This window comes from Penicillium hordei, assembly GCF_028827395.1.
Source record: "Penicillium hordei strain IBT 12815 chromosome Unknown utg000001l_segment0_segment0, whole genome shotgun sequence".
NCBI classification, from domain to species: domain Eukaryota; kingdom Fungi; phylum Ascomycota; class Eurotiomycetes; order Eurotiales; family Aspergillaceae; genus Penicillium; species Penicillium hordei.
In genome coordinates, this window is record NW_026623142.1 from 2,140,576 (window position 1) to 2,161,535 (window position 20,960).

Sequence of the window (20,960 nt, forward strand, 5' to 3'; positions counted from 1 at the left end):
TCAATTTGAATTGTCTAGTCTTTACTAACCCACTAATCGACTAATTTAACCAGAAAGCATTAAATTCGTTTCATTTACATGGGCAATGTATTAACCTTCCAGACTGTGGTCCAGACCACACAGCGCAGAACAAACTTGGCTTCGAAAGCAAAAAAAAAACTGAGAACAGAGAAAGAAAGAAGGTATGTATCCCATCCGCACACCGGCGGTAAAAAAAAGCACACTGGGCCATCGATCACCGAAAGCTTATCTGATTGACTTTACAGATTTACTCCATGGTCAGACCGAGGTTCTCATCGGCGGGCACCACACGAACGGTGTTGGTGTGGCCCATACCGCCACGCCAACCCTGGACGCAGACAATAGGGTCGCCCTTGTTGATGATTCCGAGCTTGAGACCGTGGTTGATACCCCACTTGAGGCGACGGTCGACATCCTCCTGCCAGATCTTGACGTTGAAGTCGGGCTTGCTCTCGGGGAAGTAGAACGGCCACACACCGCGGTACAGGTGGGAGTACTGAAACTATTGTCAGCAAAGAACGACAATCTAACGATCGAATTGGACTTACGCGGGCAGCAGTGTCGTTGCGAGTGACCATCAGGATGGGGCAGACGGGACGGTACTTCGACACAAGGCGAGCGGTTTTACCACTATGGATTTGTTAGTATGATCGTCATACAAAACGACAGAAAGGGTTTTCCGGCACATACCTGGTGGTCAGAACAATGATGGCACCGGCGTTCAGCTCCAGACTGGCGCTGACAGCGGCCATGGCAACGGACTCGGAGGTCTCAGTGGGGCGAGGGGCGAGGTTGCGCAGCTCGTCGAAGACGTTGAAGTGAGGAATGGCAACCTCAGCCAGCAAACAGGTCTCGGACATCATCTTAACGGCCTCGCAAGGGTAGTTACCCTTGGCGGTCTCGCCAGACAGCATGACACAGTCGGCACCATCGAGAACGGCGTTGGCGACATCGGAAACCTCAGCACGAGTGGGGCGAGGGTTGTATGTCATGGACTCCAGCATCTGGGTGGCACAGATAACGGGCTTACCCTTGATGTTGCACTTGGCGATCATCATCTTCTGGGCAAGGAAAACCTTGGGGGCGGGGATCTCGATACCGAGGTCACCACGAGCGACCATAACACCGTCGGTCTCGGCGAGAATCTCATCGAAGTTGTTGACACCCTGCTGGTTCTCAATCTTGGCGATAATCTGAATCTCCTTGCCGTCCTCACCAAGGACGGAACGGATATGCGTGATGTCGCTGCCGCGACGGATAAATGAGGCAAAGACCATATCGACCTTGTTCTTGACACCAAATCGCAAATCGGCAATATCCTTCTCCGAAAGAGCGGGGAGGTCTACATCAGTGCCGGGCAGGTTGACACCCTTGCGGGATGAGATGTTGCCGTCGTTCAGGCACTTGACCTTAAGGGTCTGCTCATCAACAACCTCAATCACCTCGAAGGACAGAATGCCATCATCGACGTAAATGAGCTTGCCAGGGGTGATCACATTGGTGATGTTCTTGTAGTCCAAGTACCTGTCGTCGCACACTTGTCAGTTCACGTCACACATGTCAAGCTCGTTCAGCCACGCAGATACATGGAGCGAATATCGATTGAGGCAGTCCAGTCTTCGGCAATGAGAATGTCCTTACATGTTCTTGTCATCAGAAGCAGTGGCGTACGCCTCATCGGTGGTGATGTTGAGCACGGTGCCCTGCTTGATGGGGAAGTCCTTGTCACCGACGGTGTTACCGGTGCGGATCTCGGGGCCCTTGGTGTCGAGAGCAATAGCGAGAGGGCGTCCATCTTGGATACGGGCAGCCTCGCGAGCGTTGTCAATGACAGATTGGTGGTACTACAGACTAAGTCAGTGAAAGTCTTCATCAGATGATAATTGGAGATACTGACCTCGTATGATCCGTGGGAGAAGTTCATGCGAACAACGTTAAGACCGACTATGGCCAATGTCAGTCTAACTACCCAACAAAGCTGCTCATTTCCATCGGAAACTTCATTGCCATACCTGTGCGGAGAGCATTGATCTTCTCGGCGGAGTTCGTCTTGGGACCTGATCGATTGCCTGTTAGTATTCGGGGGGTTTTTTCTCCATCGCAACTTCTTCGACAGGGTCAACCTGAAGAGTTTATCATTATTGGTTTGACATACCAATGGTACAAATGATGGAGGTGCGGCGGAAGTTCTTCGCAGGCACCATCTCGGTGTTGAGCTTGGAGTGCCACTCCAGCTTCATGCGGTTGCTCAGGTGGTCGAGGGAGTTGGTAGCCGCCATTTTGATATGATCAACAATTGTTGAATTATTTAGAAAAGGTAAAGTAGTTCTGATCAATTGAGAATCAGAGAGGATGGTAGAAGAGAAAGGATGAGGGAGATGGAGGGGAAAGAGAAAACGGATGGGTGCGGGGCGGGAGGGAAAATGTTGGCCGCCGGTGTGAGTATTGGTTCCATCCGTCATGAGACTTTTTTTTTTTTTGATCATACTATGACAATCATACTATTGACACGAGACACTATCTATACCAAATTAATCTACGAATTCTATGGAATATGAGGATCTGTCTGGTCTTTTTTCTTTTTCTTTGGCTACCTATATTTTTCATTTACTGAGAGCTGCAGTTGTCGGCAGAGGCGGCATAAATAGTCTAGGCAGAAAAAAAAATATATATCAACTCCAGACTGGGTTGACCGCAAAAAAGCGGAGGATTGCCCCGTGCTGGCCTACGCGCTGTAGATTGGAGTCTTTCTATCGAATAAATGTGACAAATACAGACACCCAATTGATCGAGCCCCAGCTCAGAGATCCCCGGAGCCCAAAGGCGAAAGGGGATTTCGGTGGGATGGGATTGCTTATCGATAGACCGAATCGGGGCTAGTGCATCTGGGCACCTCAGGTGGGCAACCTGACACCTTAGCCCGATCCGGCAGCCACATTATAGATTATGTCAGGTACCCAGTTTTACCAGCCCCATCTCCAGCCACTCTAGAGACGTCATGTGAATTTACACGTGACCGCTCTTTAGGCGGTCTCCATGACAGCTTGGGTCTCCTCTTACTTTTGTCTCTCAAGCTTTTTGGTGACTACCGGTTACTCAATATCCACATTGTTGATAACTTCTACTTGGCATCATGGTAAGAGACCTTTGCTGGTTGATCCCGGATAGCCGAGGTCCCCAGAACATAGAGCATGCCATGACTGACTTGGATGTTCGCTGCAATCTAGTTCGGCCGTCTTACCCACTACGCATTTGATGCGGTTCTCTGTGAGTTCTAAGTCTCTGTTGTGCCTAGGAATACAAACTAATCAGTGCCTTGAACTTTAGTCTCCGCCTTCCTGGCAGGTGTCAAGCGCTCCACGGGCCTAACGTAAATACATCCCTACCCCTCACGATCCTTTATTCCAAGCTATGATTTATTCTGCTTGTTGCTCGTCTTGGGAGCCCTCGATATGCATGGGATAACTGTTAGCTAACTCTGTTACCCTTCGCGCACCCCCGTTGGGCTGTGTGTGCGTGGGACTTTCCTAGCCCCAGCCTCAATTCAGACAAGATCACAGAAAACAAAGACGTCAAGAAATGGGTTGACAGCTACCTTGGTGTTGGCGAGTGGATGATGGACCAGTCCGTGGCTGTCATGGGCTCGTCTGCCTGGTTCGAACGACGCCGGTGATTGGCGCCGCCATACTCAACATGGGAAGACGATCGGCGATCCCTTTGTCATGATTTGACTTTCGGCCATTTGATATGTGTATGATAGCGGATTCCGAAGTGATGCGCATGGAGGCTTACGGGGCCGCATAAATGGCCGCGGGACTGGACTGGCGGCATGAATCTGGGCCCTGGGCTCGACACTTGGCCCTATGGCAATATGATACGATATCAGTACGTACAGATTGAGTCTGTGTTGTGGACGGTGTTTCTTTTTAAACCGCCCAGCCGCCACAAGTATATGCTTCAAGGCTGGATTGACGAATGATGACCAATCCTTATCTACGCTCCAGCCTCCACTTTCGACCGATGCTTTTATGGTCATGGCGTCTTGGCTTTTTCGATACCTTTTACCTTTCTGCCTGTCTATATCATCATACCGAATCCAGCCACGAGTTTAGCGGACAATCCTTGGAATACCCTAGTTGTAAATATGAACACAAGTCACAACCACACCAAGATTTCTGTTACCAGCCGAGTGCAATCTGGGTAACCCGAGATCATTCTTTCGGTGCATACCTAGGCTTGGATCGGCATTGAATCCCTTAAACTAGGGTTTGTTGATTCCTTAAATCTCTGTCGGAAAGTTCCCCAACTAGTGAGCTTCAGTCGAGACTTTCGCTGTGAACTACATCGTTGTAAACTATATAGCTTGCCAAACATATCAGCATGACCCTCGAAAATACCCGTAGACCTTTTGGACATTGTCTGGTATTACATCTTGACACTTTCCCTGTTGTTGTAGAATAAGTTTATAGAAGGGTAAGAAGTATAGGACAAAACAAGAAAGTCTAGAAATGGTATGCATGACTATCTTAAGCTATGGTGAAGAGAACGCATGAGTCTTCGGAAGGATGAAAACGAGAGTGCAGACGAAAAAGAGACGCAGTCAATGGACTCTCTTCCCACTCAGCAACGAAGGCTTCGACAACCTCGTAAGATCCACTCAGGGTGTGTCTTGCTCTTCATGAACGTCCGTCAGCGTGTCGATGTAGCGGCAATCTCGGACCGCACCTTCAGTTATGGCCAGGTATTTTCTCTCAATCTTTCCCCAGTCCCATGTCTTCATAAACCGGACTCCTTCTTCAACTCTTTTCTGGTAGCCCTCGTCGCTTTTCGGGTGATTGAGATAAGTGCATATGGTCGTATTAGCCGGTCCGTCCTTGAGAATATAGGCAGAAATAAAACCTCTAAGGTCCTTTTCAACGCGAGTTCGGCTACCGTCGCCAATGGAGAGTTGCAGAAGATGACGTATCAAGGATGCCATGTAGTGAGAAGGTTTAGGAGTGAAAAGGTGGAGCTCATGGGCAAATATCGAGGGGACCTCAACAGTTTCATCAAGGGTGAAACCAACCAATGATAGAGGGAGAAGATGGGCACGTATCCAACCCTGGCCATCAAGGTCGTGCATCAAGGATCGGGTTTCCCAGGATCCAGAGTATGCAGAGTATCCAGGCCACTTTTGCTCTGGGATAAGAAGGCGAGGGTAGTTGTTCTCGAGCAGCACCTGTGAGGCAAACAGCAATTGTTCATCGGGCACAACCCACTCCACAAGCTGGTGAAATGTTAATGAAATGATTCAACCAAAGCAATAAAGAGGAAGATTTCGCCACTTACAATCAGTACCTCTGCATATCCGTATCTGTAAAGGACCTGGTTCCCGTACTCCACAACCGAGATAGTGTTGTCGATAAGCGCTTTCAAAGCTTCTCTCATCACGGGATGGTGGAACTGCTGGCGGTATGGCTCACAAAGAGGCTGTGCGTCTGGTTTCTCTATCTGATGACCTGATTCTTCCAAGATGCCTAGGGTGAGTTGAGAAGATGATATAGGCTCGATGACAGGCAATGCAGGAGGAGGGGTTGATGGTCCTTCGGTCTCACTGGGAGAAGTTGGCGTCGAATCGATGACAGACGAGGCAGGAAGTAGGATGTCGAATCCTTCAGACTCCTTGCGAGAAGTTGGCATTGCCTCGATGGCAGGCGAGACCGGAGGGGAAACTGCAAGCCCTCTAGTCTCAGTCTCCATGATTGATGATCAGTAATTGCAAAGAAATGGCACTCGATAGAATCAGGGACGGCGCTGCTTTTTATCACAAGGCTGGAGCGTAGTGGAAAGGGACAAGATAAAGTGGCAGGAATAAGACCTGGAGTGATGCAGTGAATGATGTGTAAGGTAATGGTTGTCTAATTCCATTGCGATTCCCTTCATTTCTGAACCCAAATACGATCTTTTTGATTTGCGTGCCTTCATTATTCCTTTAAATATCACATCACTCCTTTTCTTCTTCTTCTTCCAATGTATCTTCCTTCCTGAATGACTGCTATTTGCACTAGTATCTCCTCATTATTTCTTAGCGATCTAGACCATTATCTCCTCTTTCTTCTTTCCGAACAACCATCACCATGCCGCTCAACTCAAGTGAATTCAATTAACTAGATGCGGCGACAAGCCTCTCAGGGGCTTTAGGATCTGAGAAGATTCATCGCCTGTTTCTTGGCCGCTTTGCCACAGGGCTTATTAGGCGCAATAGGGTCACCGAAGTACACATTTTCCCTAACACGACAAGTCTACAGGATATTGATGTCATCACCGAAAAAGACTGCCGCGAACTTCTACTAAAGAAACCAGGGTTTACGTCGATGTCATGGGGCCATGCAGTAGCTCATGGCACATCCCAGATCCCGAAACAACGGAAGTCTACAACGTGAATCCGGAGGATAGTTCAGGGTACCGGCTGAACACATCAAGTAAGTTCTTTCTCAGCTAATATTGGGACTCCACTGACCTTATTCGATAATTTCCGATGTAAATCCGTCTGTGCTGGTTCTCACAAAACTCAAGTGCTGGAGAGGTAGACTTGTACAATGCGAGAATCAAGCGGCGAATCCATCATTTTGTAAAGGTTGGACCTACCTTTTAGATAAAAGGTTGATCTCTAGTCTGTCTAGAATATCACATTGTACGTACATTGTACGTACATAGTACCTTGGTTCCTCAGCACCTCAGGCATAATTGCTGAACAATCCACAAATTTCTCAGGAGGTCCATGAAGTAGATATGTAACAAATATACACCATAGGAATCTTTCGACTCGAAATAGTGCAATACGGCAAAACAATCTGGGGAACAAAGAGCTTGCTGGGAGTTAACCCAAAATATCAGAACTCAGTGCACAACAATCAATGACAACATGAAGATAAGGGGGTATGTAACAAATCTGTTTAAAGAAGAATCGCAAAACCACAAAACCATGCCAGTAAACTATCAACTATGTAGTAGAGCATCAATGTTCACACGGCGGTAATAGGAGACATGACCCATTTCCTTCCAGTAATGAGCCATGTGGTCAGGAGAAATAAGGATCAGTTGGGAGTCAATGTAGGCGTCTAGCAAATCACATGTCAGAAGAGATCGCTTCAATTTATTTAGAAGGCCACTTACCGTCACGGAACCCAAGTCCAGCCACATGACCGCGGCAACGCACAATTCGAGCACCGATAAAAGGCTCTTCCATCCCGACGCCAATCAAGCCTTTGGGGCCAATATCTTGGGCAACAAATGACAACTGGCCACGAGGAACATTATGGTCACCTGTCAGCTTGACAGCCTGTAACGGACCTTGCTGTCCAATATCCCCTTGGTTGTCGTGTTCGACCTCGTCTTGAGCGTCTATTGTCTGCGACTCGTTCTCATCACCGTGTGTTGTGGCTGTCATCTCTTTCTGGAGAACAAGGAGGAATTCACACCCATGGGTTGAGTAGTCTCCGACCCAGATTCCCTGGTAGGGTTTCTCTGTAGTGGGAGTGTAAAGGACAGGATCGAGAGTTGAAAAAGTCACACACACTTGCGGCAACATAAGCTCTGGGGTTGCCCACCGCCTGAGACGAAAAATCGACTCTGACGATTCCGACAAATGGTTCAGTATTTCTGGGGGTGGAATCCTCAAAGCACGAACTGTGTGCGCATTAGCCGGGATGGTTGGTGGTGGCCAAAGCAAAGAAGGATCGACCCAAGGTACTCGGAGACTAAATTCAGCGCATACCGACAGCGAGTTGTAGATATTCTGCGCATCCGAAGCCATGGACATGTGTCGTTCCTCTGTTGGATAAAAGCTTTGGATTGGGGCTGTTCGGGAGGACGGATCAGGGTCGTGGAGAAACAAGATAGGACCATCCAGTGCCAGATGTACATTGGGTTCAAAAGTCTGTATAATAACTTCTGGGTGTGATGTCCACATTTGAAACTGAGGGGTGCCACGTTCAGCAACGACCGTGTATGCTTCAATCACACCACGACGGTCATCATATCGAGCTATGATCAGCATCCCCGTGTTTTCATTGTCTGCGAACCAGATCTTGTGTTGAGGAATGAACCAATAAGGGTGATATGCAAGATAGAGACGACGAAATGACCCAAAGGGACCTGGGGTCCGGATAGGCGTAGGTAGTCTCTCGTTCACCAGGTTAGCCCATAGCAAGTCATCCGATGCATGATCGGCGAGGGCCTGGCAAGTAGCACCGAGGCAGACGAGATCTGAAGCTGAGAGATAAGACGCAATGTGTTGAATGATCTCGGTCGGTAATTTCCCAAGTAATGACAATTGATTTGCGGGTGGAGAAAGCTGGTCGTTGGAGCCATGGTTGCTTTGTTCCTGCGACATCAAAATGTGAGTATGGAGCCACAGTAATTTTATTGGCAACAATTAGACCTACACGGGTGGTAGTCATTTTTTTTTATTCAATGCACTGAGAGTTGTAAGAGATATGTGATAGGGTTGAGCGAGTATCGAAAATGACATCACTAGGAGACCAGGGGAGAGGGGGAACGTACCTACATGTATGTAGGTCTAGAGTCACACGAAGGTAAGGAGGTAAATCAGATCAAGTAGGGAAGAGGTCTAATCCGGCTAATATTGCCAATAATGATAACATTGGAATATTGGAATATTGCAGAGTTTCGATTGGAAGTTGTCTATTTGGAGCTGATAAGGTATCTGTTGTGGCAATGTGGGGTAGCTCTGATATATACATGTACCCTGACAATATAAGTTACAGTTCCCAATCTCCCCCAGACAGCCAAGTATCAGCCTATGAAGTGATCATTAAGTTTGAACACATACTATTTCCGATATACCTCGATAAGTATAAACATAGAGTAAGTCACATGATCACCCAAAGAAGCATCTTGTTTACCATTGCCAAAATAGGCAATATGAATCTAGGCACGCATTTATGCGCTTATTGCCTAAAGAGCCTCACTTTGTTTGTTTAGTTCTCAACTTATAATCTATAAGAATAGGTGGCCGCTTACGCGGCCTTGTCACGTCTTTTTGGTAGTCTTTCTAGATGCAAAGGCGGTAAAAAGCATGAACTATGCAGAGGACTTTTATATTAAAGATCGGAGGCCTCTTCATAAGCCTGTTTCTGTAGTCTGACAATGAATGCCTTATAATGAATAATATTCAATCCTTATACAAAGCAACGTGTATGTAATTTTCTAATAGGTGAACCTCTACAAGGCAGATCTATGGCGACCGACAGAGAGGAAAAAACCCTTGGCTTGCTCTCGAAGCAGCAAGCAGAGAATGAATAAATTTCGCTGGCCACTAAAAGTCCGCAGAAACATCATGAGTGGCATGATATCATTCTGCTCAACAAAAGTCCCATTGAAGTTGACTCCGACCTTTTTCCCTCCCGGTTTCTATCTCATTTTGAATAGCCATTGACAAGATAATTACCTGTATGGGCACCTAATCTTGTAAGCTACAGGTCCCACTGCTGGCAGAAGTGGACGAAGAAGCCTGAAGTGGATCTCGGGATCTTCTAAGATTCCTTTAGCTGAATCTCTCTACAACTTGATTAGCCCATTTCCCCTACTGCCCCACCGCTATGCAAGTAAGTCTCAGCTCAGCCAAACACCCCACTTGGGCATTGCTTTTCCTGTACTTCGTCCAAAGTACGGAGATCATTTCACTGTAACCTTCGTCTGCCACGTGACTATTGACAAATTTATCGATCCAGGTAAGCCGAGGATAAATCCTGCACTCCATCTATTCCCTTCTACGTTATGGCCCCTCTCATCTTGCGTAGTCAACCGTTTGGTGAGCGCATACCACCAAATAAGCGCCATGTAAGATGTTGATTCATACGTTCTAATATGAACATTTGCTCACGTCAAAGCAACAGTCAATTATTCCTTCCTTACCAACCTGGGAATCTGTAGGCGGTTTTGGAAGGGGAGAAGACTGGGTGTTGCTTAAAGTGAAATCCGGATACCCACGGTAACATTCAAGAGCAGCTTTTCTTTCCAAGGTTGAGTCAACGATTTAATGAGTCTTAGATTCTGCCTAAACGAAAATGTCAAGCAACTGAACCGCACTGTTCTTACCCGATTGAACATCTCGGAAAGCGATGGCATGACAAGTGCGGTATTCGTCTCTGCACAAAGCGCAACTCGGTGTGCGGCCGATTTGAACAAAGTGATATCTTCCTGCACAGAGTTCTCGATTGTTCATTTTTTTCAAGCCGGCGAGGCATCAACTGAAACCCAATGGGCACAGTTCTATGCAATAATTTATCCAGCCGACCTTTTTGACGTGGTATTTAGCTATTGGCGTGATAGTGGCGATGGTATCTCGACTCGTCACACAAACTTCTGCTTACGACGGTTCGATTATCTTCAATCTAAGTCAACCAACCAAGCATTCTGCACATTGCCAACCAATCCCATTACAATGCTTAATGAACACGCCATGGGGCTAAGCACTTCGGGAGTCATCGAGAGAGATTTTATTAAATCAAATATAGCTAGATTGGTTCAATCCGAGAAACCTGGCCAGCACCATGTTTCTTTGGGGGATATCTTTCTACATCCAGGAGGGATGGCCGCCATCAATTCTGTGGCACGGGCACTAGTTGGCCTTGGAATCGATTCGGGTATTGTTGGTTTTGGGTATGTCGTCCAACATGATTCGGGCTGGTATTTGACAATCTAACAACTATTACAGTTACCTTTATGGGGAGACCGCTACAGTTCTCAAGCGTCACTGGTCAGATTTCAAATTATATTCTCATGCCACTTCGGAGGAGCTTGACGAACTCGAAGCATCGCTCAAATCCGGGACATGTGTTAATGCCTTGTGGACCGATCTTCCTGGCAATCCGACCCTAGTCACGCCTGATATGCATCGTCTTAGACGGCTTGCCGATGAATACGACTTTCTAATCATTTGTGATGAGACTGTTGGCACATTCATCAACACTGACCTTCTACCCTACGTTGATATTCTCATGACCAGCCTGACGAAAATTTACAGTGGGTTTTCTGATGTACTGGCAGGCAGGTATGACTCACAGTATATGGCTTACCTTTCATGAATTGTAACTAACTAAAACCAGTGTGGTTGTTCATCCTGGGTCATCTCGCTACGTTCAACTTCGCGACCAGCTTACCATTTCCTATGAAGAAAAGCTTTTCCCTCTCAACATTGCAGTCCTACGTCGAAACTCTCGTCATTTCTCTGAGCGTGTAAAAGTCACAAACCATAACGCTAAGGCCCTTGTGGAGCGATTTGCAGCTCATTCTCTAGTAGAGCGAATCAACTATCCGTCAGTTACCACACCAGACATATATGAACGCTATCGTCGACGTGGAGGGGGTTATGGCCATCTCATGTGTGTCATTTTCAAAGAACCAGCTAATGCTGTTCGTTTTTATAATGCACTAGATGTTTGCAAAGGTCCTAGTTTTGGAACTGCTTTCACTCTATCAATTCCATTTTCACAACTTTTGACACCCGCAGAGCAAACTGCGCTGGATGCTCATGGCATTCCAAGCCACTCAATCAGGATCAGCGTGGGAATGGAAGACTTGGATATAATATTGAGGAAGATTTCAGACGCGCTGGAGAAGGTTGAGAAATGTGCAGGCGGGCAGTCCTCCGTATGTGTGAGCAGACATTGAATCAATTGACAGAAATCAAGGTGTACAGCAATGTATGGTATGGATGACATGTGTATTTCTCTAACTAATTAAAATGACAAAATCCGCTATTTCTACAATCTATACGGTCACGGCTTACTAACAATAATATGCACTTTTGTGTAGAGCACGCTATTATAGCAGTCCGTTGATTTTCTTAGTATCAGCCAATGAAGGGATCATTAGATTGAACAGATTTTATTTTGGATAATTATCACGTATCTTAAATACAAATATCACGTGTAGCCTTCCAAGGTTACGTTCTGATCTGCTATCACCTGATCACCTAAAGAAGCATCTTGTTTACTATTTCCGGAATAGGAAATATGAATTTAGGCACGCGTCTAGGCGCCTGTTGCCTATAGAGCCCCACTTTGTTTGTTTACTTCTTAAATTGTGATCTATAGAATTCTCTTTATAAGCCTATCCCTGTACACTTTTATTTTGTTAAACACTTCTTTGTTCTGGCTTTAATTATTCCAATATACCCCCCCCCCCCCCTTTTCCAACATGGACATCACTCGCTCGGGAAGGAAACGGAAGAGCTCTCTCTCAAATTCAAGAAGCCAGTCACCAGTCTCACGCCGGACTAGACAGAGCTTGGCAGCGGTACCAGAAGATGCCAGCCTCAATCAACAACAAAAAACGGCATCTGTTACACCCAAGAAATCAAGGAAAAGGGTTCGGTTCTCCGACCCAGGTCCTCGGTTATTGCATGATGAAGATGTCGGGTCAACCGGCTTGACGCCGGCAATGCGTCGAACATCTTTCGAAACAGGATCTGGGAATCGCACACCTAGCCGCAAATCCCGACGCAGGTCTGCCCCAACACCACGCTTCCAGCAGTCGTATGACCCGGAGGAACCGTTTGATGAAACATGCAACGAGCGAAGGATCCAATTTACTCCGCTGCGTCAGATCCTAGATACAAGGACCCAGAGAAGAATTAGGCGAATCGGGCTGAGTGATGAAATCAATCACATTGAGCGTGAAAAGCGGGAGACGCGCAACATGGAAAAGACCATGCGAGCTCTGCTTCAAGAGCGGGACTCCCTGAAAGATGAACTCAGGGCTATAAGACGAGATGGAATGGGCTTTGAGGACCAAGGTTCGGTGGCTGAGTCATATTGGATGACACCAGACACACAGAGATCTTGTGAAGAAGTATCAGTGGTTTCTAATCGCGGTCTGGATGATACTACTCCATTTTCGAACGGTGACGGAGAGACGTTTATGTTCAGTGACAGTGCTGTCATTGTGTCAAGTTCCCCTGATTTCCGTAGTACTCGGAATTATAATACACCCGTCACTGATAGCTTGATGCCATCCGACGAACCCCAAACGCCAATTCGCGCCAACCAAACGCAAACTCCAGCCAATACAGAAGAATCCGATATTCACTCTTTGACTCTTGACCTAGAAGCTGCCAGGCAAGAGAAGAAGAACTTGTTCAACGCATGTCGATCACGAATCTCAGGGTTCAATGACCCTACGATCAGTAGCCTTTTTCGTCAGTCTTCTCCACCATCAGACTTCTTTGAGAATATTATGGAGATCTTGGAAAATGCTCTATCCCGTGCTTCAGATGCTGCCCAGGCTCTTGAAGGAATCATCCAACAATGCTCCAGCTTAGGATTCTCTGGGGACGGTGTAGACAACGTCATATCCGACATGCGAAGCCACTTCCGCTCAGCTCGTCTTGAGCTTGAGCGTGCGCTCCCTGGTGAAACTGCCAATGTCAGTCTTGAGGACGGCAAGGCGACCCTAAGTGTGCTGGTGAGACGCGTTGAGTCACTGGCAAAAGACCTGGGGACGGAGCGCCACTATCATCACGGCTCTCTCGGCCGGGAAAAGGCTCTTCGAGGGCAATTCGATGCTTTACTACACCGATACGAGATAGCTGCAAGCAAAATTGATAGTCTCGAGGGTTCGATCGCATCTTCCGCGAGCGATATGCTCCACACACGGATGCGAATGCAAGACCTCGAGCGCGAAGGCCAAGAACAGGCCGTTGGGATTGACAGATTAAGCACAGCACTCGACAAGTATCATTACGAAGTGAAGGGTCTCGAAAGTCTTATCGACAATCTTGAAAAGGAGAACACGGCTACAAAAGAGGACTATACCCGGCAGATATCTAAACTCAAGAAACAAGTTGCCCACGAACGCTCAAAACGCTGTTCAGCCGAGGCTACTGCTTCCGAGTCAGAGTCTCGCATCCGTGAATTGGAGAAAACCGTCGAACACAATCGCATTCGGGCTTGCGACTTGACGGCTCAGGTGGAGATTTTGGAAAAAGAATATCAAAGAGCCGTCAAGACGCTTGAACAAAATGTCAGTGAACTTCAAACGCACGAAGCAGAGACAGGGACTCTCAATGTTCGCATATCAGACCTCAGCACATCATTGCATGGAGCCAAATGTGAAATGCAGCGTCTTCAAAATGTCAACACCGGCCTTGAAGAACAGCTTCAGCTCGAAATCGAAGCTCGAAATGAGCTGCTGGACAAGTGGGCTGCAGACCAGGTGCGGTCGTTCACCCACATGAAGGAAACTATCAACTCGGAACATCGCAGAGCCAAAGTTCGTGCGGCCAATTGGGAATTGAAGTCGGATGATCTCATGTCAGATGGTACTACAATAGGTACTGGGAGTGAGCCAATTACTCCCGTTAGCGCCCGATTTGTTGATGTCGAATTCGGCCGTGGCAAGGACCGGAGGCGTCTGGATAACATCGAGATATCGGCCGAGGGACTTAATGACATTTCGGATATCGTTCCCGCGTCAGATTTGGCTTAGCTTTTGTATACAACCTCGATCTTTTTATTTGTTTACTTTTGCATTTTTATGTTAATTCTCATCTCCACATTTTATTGCGTACATATGTAATATGTTCTTGAACACCAAACCTATCGCTTTTGCGATACCCATGTCGGAATAACCCGAAGATACGATTGTTAAGCGAATTTATGTGGAGCGTTACCCCGTCTCTAGGGCTGATCTTATCCAGAAATAATGAAATGAAACGGTTACTATGCTGGGTTGCATTTAATTTATAGAGAATCTCTAGATAACAACAAGCAAGCTCGTATATATTTGCAGGCTGGAAGCCATAGAAAACTCCCATGTCTCCCCATACCATGCTCGCTCCACGATGAGACTCAGATTTTCAGTCATTTGCCTCATTGCAAGCTGCGGCTCGCTTTGCAGTGCCACAGACCGCATCCTCAAGCATGGTTCTCCTGAATCAGTGGGGCTTCTCGCCGAGCCTCTTCAACAACTACCGCTGAACTTGAGCCAGTACAGTATTCCTGCCAATTATGGAACACCTACGCACAATGCAATTCACCCCATCCAACCGGGAGGCTCCGTTGTCATCGGCCATAAATCCACCGTTGTGAGCGCCTTTGCCTTTGGGCACATGAGTCTGTATGCAGACTCCAATGGCACGTTGCTCTCTTCCACGGAACGGACCCCTGCCAAAATGGACACAATCTACGATATGGCCAGCCTAACCAAAGTGTTCACTGCGGTAGCCGCATTGCGCGCCATTGACGAGAGTAAGCTAAGCTTGTACAATACCGTTGCGTCCTACCTTCCCGAGTTCGCGGTCAATGGGAAGAGCAACATCACTGTCTTGATGCTGTTGACCCATACAAGTGGCTTTCCTCCAGACCCTCTGCCCGGGCTGTATGAAGCACCTTACAAGACCATGCAGCAGCGCGTCCGTGCTATCATCGAGCATGAGCTCGAAAATGCTCCTGGGTCTACGTACACCTACTCAGACCTGAACTTTATGAACCTGCGCTTCTTGCTGGAGAAGGTCACCAAGACACCATTTGAGGAGTATGTCTATTCATTTACCCGCGAACTCGGCATGACAAGCACCTTTTTCAACAAGGGAAACAACCAGTCCACTTCATTCCATCATTACACGCGCATGGCGCCGACGGAGTATCAGATCGAAGTTCTGGGAGACGCCGAGCCCAAACGTCCCCAGCCAGTACGAGGAACCGTGCACGACGAAAATGCCTGGGCCCTTGGTGGTGTGAGCGGACACGCCGGCCTCTTCTCGACGGCCAGGGATGTGGCAATCTTCTGTCAAATGATCTTGAATAACGGCACATATGGCGGCAAGCGGATATTAAAGCCGGAGACTGTGGACTTGATGTTCACGAATTTCAATGCCGCATTCCCTGGTAATGAGCACAGTATCGGGTTCGAGCTCAATCAGAGTTATTTCTCGGGACCCATGGCTAATATTTTGGCTGGAGGGCACACGGGCTTCACTGGTACCACGCTTGTTGTTGATCGGGCGTCGGATACTTTTATGGTCATGTTGGCCCATCGTGTGTATCCGAGTCGGAACTGGGCGAGTAACAATATTGTTCGTGAGGCGATAGGTTATTGGGTTGCCCGTTCGCTTCGTCGGGCTGTTTCCTTTCCATGATGTCAAGCAGCGTAATCTGTTTGAGCAATATCTAGATGGATTGGAGCGCACTGGAAAGCAACATTTGTATAGTTCAAGCATGTATTATGGAGTAATGACTATTTCATAAACATTGTAAATCGAATGGTATCTCTCTCTGTGCGCAAAACAAAAATTAAACCCCCAAAAAACCTAGACAAACCAAGCCAATTGCGAAGCCTACTCGCTGGTCACTCCTTTGGGCTGAGGCTCAATATGCTGTTTGTGTCCCGGTCGAGCAAAGATAGCCCCGAAGAGGTTAAAAATGTTGTTACAGCGAAGCATCATGCAATAGAACAAGGTAATTCCCGTAACCATAATCTCCTCCTGTGCAGCTCGGTCATCTGCTTTGGGGCCCATGAACTCGATCTTGCCAATTTTGGTGACACCCCAGGCATTGGCAGAGAATTTTGCCACAGGCATTTGCTGGTCATCGACACAGACAAAGTCCCAGGTCTTGAACCCGCAATCGCTGGTCCATGTCATTGTGACTGGGGATTCGGTGTCAGAGAAGTTGAGTGAGCGGTGGGTGTAGACCGTCCTCCAGCGTTTCTGGGCTAGAAGGTGGGCCTTCTGTCCACGTAGTTCGTAGTCGGCATTGATGGATACCGCATTGAGCTTGCCAATTCCGATGACTTCTTCGTCGGGGGCTTTTTTGAAAACCATGTTGGCTGCGAGGCTGAATGGGGAATAATGGATGGTGTACAGGGCGTCTGAAGGATTATTGACATCGGACACGATGGCCTTCCACTTCTTCCATGTAAAATCGACTGTAAAAGCAGTGCTTTCGGAGGCAGGTTGGGTGTATTGGGGAATATCGGATGAAGCCATATTGTTTGAGTCGGCTGTCAAGAATGGATTCTTGGAAGTAGAAGAGGGTTGGATGGGTTGAGGGATAACGGTTGAAGCCATTGTGATTGTTTAGCAGGATTTGATAGTAGAGTCTTGTATTGATCCTTTCTCTGCCCTGGAATGAATTAATCCATTAGAAGGGAAATTTCGACTCCTTATATAGCTCATCTCACCAGGTGCCCGGAGGCGCAGAGCCTTGGCATCTCCACTCATTTAGGGTTCATTGCACTAACCTCTTTGGGTGCCACGTACCGCTCCAGCCAATCAAATTCGAGCTTGGGGCCTTTCCGGGGGATGTGATGTCATTCCCTCCCACCTTGGACTTTGGGGGCTGAACAGGGCTGAGTGTTTAAATCTACAAAAGTACAAAGTACTTGGATAGATCAACAAATAGAAACCCCTGTGACGATAACACCATCGCTATGTGCACAGCGCTGTGTTGGCCGTTTCTGTTTTAAACAGTTCTGCTCATTCGTGGAAGACGCATGCTATCTTACCTAGATCAACGCACTTGAAAACCTTGGAACGATGGGTAGATCACAACACTCATAATTCTATCATGTATTATCCAGAGGTCTTCAAAACCAAAGAGGTTGTTGGTTATTTATTGTTATTTGAGCATTGTTGTGTTGAGAATCCCACATCAAATTGTCACTGCTTATCATTACTTGATTATCCTCAAAAGAACGATGACGTTGTCGGGCGTCAAACCTATAAAATAAGACTCGTTAGCCACGCTGCAAATAAACTTCTAGCAACAGCTTGTTAAACACACAACATCATTATTTCGCACCAAAGCTCATCAACTCACTCTACTACCCACCTCAAGAATGGTTAGCCAGGACACCAACGCATACAAGCACCGCCTGAAGGTAACCGCAGGCGCAGACTACAATCTGAAGACTCATCAAGTCGTACCTGTAAATGGCGAGACAATACGAATCGAAAACGAGCACGCTATTGTGAGTCTCTGCGTACGGATCAAAGACTACACAGGTAATATCCCTCTCTCACCTATTTGGTCGAAGAGCGGAGCTCATCAATCAAATAGGCTATCCAGAAAATTCACCATCTACAAGCCCATATTTCGACCATCCCTTACACGAAAAAGACCTATATTCTGTATGCTTCTCAATAATCTTCAAGGAGCCGGTGAATGGCAACAACCTCGTCTTTGGCAATGACTTCGATCACCCAATCCGCGACATGCTGCCCCCAGGGTTCAATGCAGCGCTACGGATGGTCAAGTGGACACTCGATCCCGGCCTAGATGGCGATGTCTATGCTGACCACCCGTACCTATACAGCCCGGCATTGGCATCGTGGGACCAGTTCCGGATTGGAGATAAGATGAAGAAATCTGATGAGGTGCCAACGCTCCATGATGAGATTATTGAAGAAGGTTCTTATAGTGAAGATTCCGCCAATGTGCGTCAGCAATTTAATATCCCCGAAACAGTCGAGGGGCGCAGAAAGCATTTCCAGGATGAGGCGAATAGAAAGGTGTTTGACTTCGAACCTGGGAGGATGTATGTTGCTGATTTTGGAAACCCTTATTTGGCATTCAACGGTGAGTGAAATGTGGATTTTCTTCTTTTGACTGGGATCGTTGGCTCATCGTAATAGATTTCTCTGTTCGTCTTCCTGGGTTCAACCTACATATCATGAAGTACGTGGATGAGAACAACCACGAGTTGCGGTATACGCTCAAGGACGTTTCAAACGGACGGGTGTATCTTGCTGTGGTTTTCTCGGTGGTCCTATTGGAAACGGAGGGTGAGAAAGACCACAGTAAGAGTGAGCAACGTGACGAAAGTCTAGGGAAGTTTGATTGGGAGCCAGAGCCATCGTCTGGTGATGTTGAGTGATACATTTCTCGATTGAGCAGAGTATGCTGTTGAAATGGATATGGGTTTCATACAGTTAAATGGTTGTCAATGCATGCAAGGGAAAACAATAGATTCATCTCTTAAATACCATCGCAAACTTTGGCTTATATACAAGTTTACTTTTACAGTCTCTTCAGGACATCGTCCAACACCTGCTGAGTGGTAGCCTTTCCGCCCATATCGGGGGTAAGGAACTGAGCAGCATCCAGGTTACCGTCGACAGCAGCGTAGATCTGGGCAGCGGCCTTCTCCTCACCCAGGAACTCGAGCATCAGAGCAACACTGCGGATAGTAGCAATGGGGTTGGAGATACCCTGGCCCTCAATGTCAGGGGCACTGCCGTGGCAGGGCTCACCGATAGCGAAGCCATCACCGACATTGGCACTAGGGACAAGACCCAAGCTGCCAACGAGGGCAGCAGCACCGTCAGAGAGGATGTCACCGTAGAGGTTAGGGGCGACAATGACATCGTAGAACTCGGGCTGGCGGAAGAGCTTGTAGACCATGGAGTCGACGATCTGCTCCTCAACGAAGACGGAGGAGAACTTCTCTGCGGCAAGAGCGCGGCGAGCGGTTTCACGGAAGAGACCGTCAGTCTGGGAGAGCACGTTCGACTTGTGGGTGATGGTAACCATGGGCTGGTCACGGGTAGAGGTGGCGGGGGAAGCGGAGCGGATATTCTGGCGACGGAGCGCAATCTCACCGGCGATGTTGGAGATGCGGAACGAGGCGTGCTCGGAGATACGCTTGATGGCCTCGGCAACCTTGCCGTTGGGGCCCTCAATGGTGCGCTCTTCCTTTACGTACAGATCCTCGGTGTTCTCGCGGACGATGACCAGGTCAATGGGCTTGCCATTGGTGTTGCCGGCGGTGGTCTTGACAGGGCGGACGTTGGCGTACAGGTCGAGCTTCTTGCGGAGAGCGACAATGGGCGATGAGTAACCGGCGACCTTGGTGCTAGGGGAGCTTTGGGTTGGGAGCAATTGTCAGCCGGGATTGCACATGCTGAAACAAGGACATTGTGGCTTACCTGACAGCGCCAAAGAGAGCACCATCACACTCCTTCTTCAGGGTATCAACGGTCTTGTCGGGCAGAGCGGTTCCAGTCTTCTGGAAGGTCTCGTAGCCGGCATCAAGATCGACGAAGCTGAACTTGAGGTTCAGGGATGAGGGGAGGGACTCAAGAATCCGACGGCCAGCCTATATTTCATCAAACAACATTCAGTCAGTGAATTGGCTGGCATATTAAATCTTGAGAGAGCTACCCACCGGGATGACTTCCCGTCCGATACCGTCTCCGGGGATAAGACCTATAAGATTCGGTCAGGTCAGTCAATTGCTGAGCCACAAGATCGCAAAACAAGGGCAATTGTACCAATGCGAAGTGTCCGAGCAGCAGCCATTTTGATAGACTTTTTTGAAGAGTTGCTTTCTTGAAATCGACAATCGCCGTCATCGGAGCTTTGCAATTTGTGTACGGTATCGGATTAATATTGATCCGATATATTAATCCCGGGGTCCGGAGAAGCGGCGACCCTATACGAAGTACGTTGTTGTATTTCTACCTCTTGTTCTACGGAATACAGATGATGAAACAGGATCGAAAATCAATGTGTGTCTGATTAAATACTAGTTTCGAGAAGAAATGATACAGTCAGATGGAAAAACATTCCAGGCTGCGCATGGGTATGGATGCGTGCTCGGATTACCCAAACGGGTCACTTTTCGCGAAGTTGAATATGGATAACACCTTTAAAGGTACTTTCATGGCTTCGCCGAACTTTAAAATGTCAATTTTCATCGTGTCGCTCAATCTTTGCAGCCATTCAAGTGTGGTGAGGAGCCATCCATGCGAAATGCTATAAACGCTAAACCCAAATGGGTCACTTACCGCGATGTAGATCCACCGGCATCGAGTATACAAAGTCTTTGGCAGAGATTGAAAGTTGAACCCAATCCTCAGAGTAGATATTTAAATCTGTCCAAATCACACTCCATTCTTCATAACTGCATTTAATTCCGTACTTCACTATCAC

The 20,960-nt window shown here is 47.6% G+C and overlaps 10 protein-coding genes across 10 annotated transcripts; 5 read left to right on the top strand and 5 right to left on the bottom strand.

Moving 5' to 3' along the window:
• Nucleotides 1-268: 268 nt before the first annotated feature.
• On the bottom strand, nt 269-2,300 carry N7537_000798 (pyruvate kinase CDC19; the record flags this gene model as incomplete). Its single annotated transcript, XM_056891856.1, has 7 exons — nt 269-517; nt 570-651; nt 712-1,545; nt 1,663-1,865; nt 1,919-1,965; nt 2,034-2,078; nt 2,177-2,300. The coding sequence occupies 7 exons, from the start codon at nt 2,298-2,300 to the stop codon at nt 269-271; spliced, it is 1,584 nt and encodes a 527-aa protein (XP_056756851.1).
• An 854-nt stretch (nt 2,301-3,154) lies between these two features.
• Nucleotides 3,155-3,694, top strand: N7537_000799 (DUF1748 domain-containing protein; the record flags this gene model as incomplete). The annotated part of the gene is made up of 4 exons (XM_056891857.1): nt 3,155-3,157; nt 3,249-3,288; nt 3,349-3,391; nt 3,553-3,694. 4 exons carry the CDS (start codon nt 3,155-3,157, stop codon nt 3,692-3,694), a joined length of 228 nt encoding a protein of 75 aa, XP_056756852.1.
• A 984-nt stretch (nt 3,695-4,678) lies between these two features.
• Nucleotides 4,679-5,760, bottom strand: N7537_000800 (uncharacterized protein; the record flags this gene model as incomplete). The annotated part of the gene is made up of 2 exons (XM_056891858.1): nt 4,679-5,287; nt 5,350-5,760. The coding sequence occupies 2 exons, from the start codon at nt 5,758-5,760 to the stop codon at nt 4,679-4,681; spliced, it is 1,020 nt and encodes a 339-aa protein (XP_056756853.1).
• Nucleotides 5,761-6,999: 1,239 nt separating this feature from the next.
• On the bottom strand, nt 7,000-8,462 carry N7537_000801 (uncharacterized protein; the record flags this gene model as incomplete). Its single annotated transcript, XM_056891859.1, has 3 exons — nt 7,000-7,121; nt 7,177-8,386; nt 8,448-8,462. 3 exons carry the CDS (start codon nt 8,460-8,462, stop codon nt 7,000-7,002), a joined length of 1,347 nt encoding a protein of 448 aa, XP_056756854.1.
• Nucleotides 8,463-9,801: 1,339 nt separating this feature from the next.
• On the top strand, nt 9,802-11,655 carry N7537_000802 (uncharacterized protein; the record flags this gene model as incomplete). The annotated part of the gene is made up of 5 exons (XM_056891860.1): nt 9,802-9,864; nt 9,921-10,015; nt 10,075-10,686; nt 10,742-11,077; nt 11,133-11,655. Coding segments are annotated over 5 exons (1,629 nt in total), but the record flags the coding sequence as incomplete, so codon positions are not given.
• Nucleotides 11,656-12,225: 570 nt separating this feature from the next.
• On the top strand, nt 12,226-14,514 carry N7537_000803 (uncharacterized protein; the record flags this gene model as incomplete). Its single annotated transcript, XM_056891861.1, has 1 exon — nt 12,226-14,514. The coding sequence occupies one exon, from the start codon at nt 12,226-12,228 to the stop codon at nt 14,512-14,514; it is 2,289 nt and encodes a 762-aa protein (XP_056756856.1).
• A 355-nt stretch (nt 14,515-14,869) lies between these two features.
• N7537_000804 (serine hydrolase domain-containing protein) lies at nt 14,870-16,165 on the top strand (the record flags this gene model as incomplete). The annotated part of the gene is made up of 1 exon (XM_056891862.1): nt 14,870-16,165. One exon carries the CDS (start codon nt 14,870-14,872, stop codon nt 16,163-16,165), a length of 1,296 nt encoding a protein of 431 aa, XP_056756857.1.
• Nucleotides 16,166-16,363: 198 nt separating this feature from the next.
• Nucleotides 16,364-17,095, bottom strand: N7537_000805 (uncharacterized protein; the record flags this gene model as incomplete). The annotated part of the gene is made up of 1 exon (XM_056891863.1): nt 16,364-17,095. The coding sequence occupies one exon, from the start codon at nt 17,093-17,095 to the stop codon at nt 16,364-16,366; it is 732 nt and encodes a 243-aa protein (XP_056756858.1).
• Nucleotides 17,096-17,865: 770 nt separating this feature from the next.
• Nucleotides 17,866-18,903, top strand: N7537_000806 (DUF1769 domain-containing protein; the record flags this gene model as incomplete). Its single annotated transcript, XM_056891864.1, has 3 exons — nt 17,866-18,031; nt 18,087-18,605; nt 18,662-18,903. The coding sequence occupies 3 exons, from the start codon at nt 17,866-17,868 to the stop codon at nt 18,901-18,903; spliced, it is 927 nt and encodes a 308-aa protein (XP_056756859.1).
• Nucleotides 18,904-19,046: 143 nt separating this feature from the next.
• Nucleotides 19,047-20,327, bottom strand: lysB (homoisocitrate dehydrogenase lysB; the record flags this gene model as incomplete). The annotated part of the gene is made up of 4 exons (XM_056891865.1): nt 19,047-19,890; nt 19,955-20,124; nt 20,194-20,234; nt 20,300-20,327. The coding sequence occupies 4 exons, from the start codon at nt 20,325-20,327 to the stop codon at nt 19,047-19,049; spliced, it is 1,083 nt and encodes a 360-aa protein (XP_056756860.1).
• Between the last annotated feature and the right edge of the window lie 633 nt (nt 20,328-20,960).